Source organism: Carassius carassius, chromosome 26 (genome assembly GCF_963082965.1).
Source record: "Carassius carassius chromosome 26, fCarCar2.1, whole genome shotgun sequence".
NCBI lineage: Eukaryota > Metazoa > Chordata > Actinopteri > Cypriniformes > Cyprinidae > Carassius > Carassius carassius.
In genome coordinates this window covers 7,180,428-7,184,810 of record NC_081780.1, presented here as the reverse complement: position 1 = coordinate 7,184,810, position 4,383 = coordinate 7,180,428, and the positions used below count along the sequence as shown (strand labels likewise).

General features: G+C 35.7%; 1 protein-coding gene across 1 annotated transcript; it reads right to left on the bottom strand.

The window, feature by feature from the left end:
• Positions 1–739: 739 nt before the first annotated feature.
• On the bottom strand, positions 740–2,129 carry LOC132105385 (EF-hand calcium-binding domain-containing protein 4B-like). Its single transcript, XM_059510470.1, has 5 exons — positions 2,039–2,129; positions 1,556–1,932; positions 1,190–1,301; positions 892–1,079; positions 740–784 (listed from the first exon to the last, which is right to left on the bottom strand). Exons 2-5 carry the CDS (start codon positions 1,835–1,837, stop codon positions 740–742), a joined length of 627 nt encoding a protein of 208 aa, XP_059366453.1. The 5' UTR covers positions 1,838–1,932; positions 2,039–2,129.
• Between the last annotated feature and the right edge of the window lie 2,254 nt (positions 2,130–4,383).

Genomic DNA, 4,383 nt, shown 5'->3' with positions numbered 1-4,383 from the left:
TATTGTATGTTTTAGCTGTGATTCCCATCCACTTACATTATAAGACTGATAGACTACAACAGTTTGAGCCAAAAATCTTGGTTTGTGTTATACTGAAGAAACAGAGACACCTACATCTTGGATGCCCTGGGGGTAAGTAGATAAACATAAAATTTTCACTTTTGGGTAAACTAACCCTTTGACAAATAATGTGACCATGACAAAAGTCCTTTTTTAATGGCAAAAACCTGGGTCGCTGTCGTGGAACACTTAACTGTTTCCCTTTGCTAAGGGAAGTGTTTAAGGGATTATCTGCAAAACCCTTAAGTGCTTTATGCAATGGGCACTGAACAGAAATTGCTGATTCTTTGCATATCTTTAACCAAAACATATTGCAAATCACATCATTCTGACCTAGATTTAATCAAAATATGCTTTATTCCCCCCAGAAAAGTATGTAAAATAATGTTAACTCTTAATCTTAGTGGTCATTGGATATGGATAGAACACACAGCATTCTATAGAGAATTACATTAAACCCCTTAGCAGAAATTATCCACAAGTAACATTGTGTAAATTAAGAAAACAAAGCAGATTATTGGTTCTTAAACATGGGTGACTTTAGATGGTACTGTTCTCTCTATTTATTCTCAGTCACCTTCTGAGTGCGCTCTCCATCTCCTTCCTCTCTTGTCGTGCCTCTTTGATTTGATACGTGACACAGGCCAAGAACTCTTCAAAGTTGGACAAGAGGTAAGGCTCATCTTTCCTGAGCTGAGCCCACAGGTCGCGAACCTAATTTGGGCTGAAATAGAGAGGAAACTTTTACTTGTAACAATATAAAGCGTAAATGTAAAGCATTTTTTTTTTTTTGCAATGCAATGTGCAGAGCAAACTGTAAAACAACAGTACTAACTCTTCAAATACATTGCCAGCACCCAAGCTCTCCATCAACATGCTGAAATGTCTCTCTTCGTCATTCTTGTTCTCTGACATCTGTTCATTCCCGGAACTCTGATCAAGAGCTTCTGGAACTATTTGAGACGATGTAGACATTAGTTCCTCTGACATAGAGACTCTCCGTCCATGAAGAAAGTCACCTGGGGAACAGTTACAGAAACTGTTTCATTTGCTGTGCTATAAATATTGCACCAAATAACACATCATTTTTGAAGAGCTCCTTTTGTCTGGAAGGAGATGATAGACTTACTAAATCCAGAAGAAAACTCTTCTAGCGTCAGGTATCCGTTATTGTCAAGATCTAGTGAGTCAAAGACATTCTCCAGTTCCTCAGTAGTGAGGGGCAATTTTTTGTGGAGCCTCTAATAAATAGATTCAAAAATGACATCAACAATTTTCTGCTACTAGATATTATACCAGCCTATTATAGAAGGGTAAAAAATGCAAGATATGCACCCTAAATATTTTGAACCAAAACTTTGATGGCCATAGAATGGCAAAAAAATATAAAAACATAATTTGAATAGACAGAGCTGTTTGGTTATACTAAAGCCACAACAGATAAAATAAAAAATAAAAAAACAAGTGGTGTCCCTTTTAAGGACCCCTTCTTTACCGTCATATCCGTACGTGTGATGAAGCCCATTTCCTCACTGTCACAGATCTGGAAAAAGTCCTCTATTTTGTCCAACATAGCAATGTGTCCCCCTCCTGCCTCCTTATTCAAACTTTTGCTTGACTTTTCCTGATTCTCATCCTGCTTTGAGCCACTGCTTATGACCTGTGTAGATCTATCCTGTCCAGTCTCTGACATGATTCCGGTATAACTTGCCTCGACTGTCTTTAAGAGGTCAGGATGCAGTGCAGTCAAGAGACGTGACTCAAACGGGCTGGACATCAAAGACAGATCCAGTGCAAAGATTTTCCTGATTAACTGAGGAGATGTTATGCATGCATTGTTGTCTTGAACTGAATCTCTGCTGTGGGTCCCAGCTGGAAGTGCAAGAAAAAGTCATGTCAACAATCCTCTTTAGGAGGAAGACTCCTCTTTAGGAGTCTTTAGGAATGTTAAGACTTTGAGAAGTGAAATGCAGATTACTGTTGTATATGTGCTTGTGTGCATGCAGCAGAACAGATTAACAAGCCTTGATTTTAAACTTCAGCTTCACTTTGGCTTTGAGTGAGAACTGTAAAAAATTAAACATTTAATGTTTAATTTAACACTCAAATACTTTATCACTTTAATAAAATTATAAAAGTTGCTAAATATAAAATGATGTACGGCAATGTATGGAAGGTGATATGATAAGAAAAAACTCTGTAATCTTGACATGCGTATACAGTTAGTTATATTTAGTTCAATTTAATCAAGTTCATTTAGATCATGAAAACTGATCAGTGCACCTCTACAAAGCCACTGCTGATGTCATCAGTGTGCAGACCTGACACTTTTTTGCTTTGATGTTCAACAGAAGTTGAACTTGCTAAGGTTTGGACATATGAGGCTATCAAGTATTTTATATTTATATTAAAGCATACACCAATCAATACACAATAAAATGCTTAATAGCTACATAAAGCTTCAAACTAAAATTACATGCATACAAAGTTTTTATAGAGAGCAATAAGTAAAATTACAGTTCTTACCTGATCAATAAAACAAGTATTTTTTACTCTTCCATGTATATGCCTACAATAATGTTAGTAGTAGGCTAATCAGGCACGTGCACAGGTAGGGCTCAACCTGTGCAGAGCACATGCCCTTTTTGCCCTTACACTCCGAAGTGCCCTTTTTTTGGTGTTTTTTTTTTTTTTTACATATTTTTTTTTATAATAGGCTACTATTTAAAAACCATTAATTCGAAATACTACCAAATAAAGCAAAAAAAAAAAGTCCGGCTCTTCAATCTTCCCCCGCCCATCGAGTGCTTGAAGTGCGTCAGAAACAGAGCGCGCGCGATCAGTTGTTGGTAATTTGTTGTGTAGCGTGCCCGACGCCGCATCCAATGTAGACAGCACTGCTGCTTTTGTTAACACACAGCTCGTAGAAACGGGCCTGGCAGCTCGCGCCAGTTCTAGACACGGTGAAAGTTTCCTGATTGTGACGGAAGGCCGAAATTACATGACACATTATAAATGAGCATAGTCTGCGATAGATACAGTGCCAAAAAGAAGAGAAGAGGATAAAGACAGAGGTAAGGAGATGTAGTGAAAGAACAATTTATTGCATAGGAGTAAGATACTATGATTTCATGGCAGTTATTTTTACCTTAAACTTAATGTTAGCAGTTGTTCTGAGTTCTGAGTCCCCAGACTGTGATTTTGTACAATCATGTCAGTTTTAAGATGCATTTTTTATTATCACTTTTTTATCAATGTATTACTCTACAGTTGTGCAGTTTTGGGGGGATACAGTACAGGCCAAAAGTTTGGAAACATTACTATTTTTAATGTTTTTGAAAGAAGTTTCTTCTGCTCATCAAGCCTGCATTTATTTGATCAAAAATACAGAAAAAAATGTAATATTGTGATATATTATTACAATTTAAAATAATTTGTTTTCAATTTATTATACTTTAAATTATCATTTATTTCTGTGATGCAAAGCTGAATTTTCAGTAGGGCTGCAACTAACGATTATTTTGATAATCGATTAATCTGTCGATTATTTTTACGATTAATCGGTTTATGTACTTATATTTTAGTTTTTTCCATTTCCCCCCCAAAGTAAATTATTAATAAAGGGTCTTTATAATTCAGCATAGATTTTTAAGAGATTTTAATAATTTTGCATTGTCATATCCTCATCACAAATATACCTGGAGTTGTTTTATTATGTGTTAGTAATCCTTTGTCGAACTCTTCTGCAATCAGAACACTGACCCATACTCTAGCAAATTTCACAAGGAGATTTCAAATAATGTTTTCACCATGGCAGTCCTTAGAGCTCCTAAAGTAGTTTAACATCCCGAACAAAGCTTATTAAGGAATCTTTCAGAACATATTTTCACGAAGAATAAGGATAAAACAGAATAAGATTGCAGTGTGTTGTATTTTATTATTTACTGGGAAACAGCTTTATAGCTTATGCTGTGAAATTGTAAACAATCCTTCGAATAAAGTGCCAATGGCATGAAACCTGAATGGAACTCACAATTTAAAGTAAAATCCATCAGAAGGTTGTCCAGAAAAAACGGACACACAAAAAACCTGCTGTGTGAAAAAGAGCAGTGAATACTTAGAAAAAAAAGTGCATTTCAAATATCTTTAAACATTTACCTCTCTCATTCAGTCATAATTAGGCTGCACGACTGAATTATGAACTGGTAAACGACAAACTGATCACAGAACATGTTTGTAAAGCTTTAAATGTTAACTGTTAAAAAGCAATGTTATCAGCTTTTACGACTAAACATTTGCAAACAACATTGTACTGGAGAATCT

Coding starts and splice junctions, on each gene's coding strand:
- LOC132105385 (XM_059510470.1), bottom strand. CDS start 1,837: ATGTCCAGCCCGTTTGAGTCACGTCTCTTGACTGCACTGCATCCTGAC. Junction 1,302..1,555: donor TCACACGTACGGATATGACG/GTAAAGAAGGGG, acceptor TCTATTTATTAG/AGGCTCCACAAAAAATTGCC. Junction 785..891: donor GCAATGTATTTGAAGAGTTA/GTACTGTTGTTT, acceptor TCTCTATTTCAG/CCCAAATTAGGTTCGCGACC.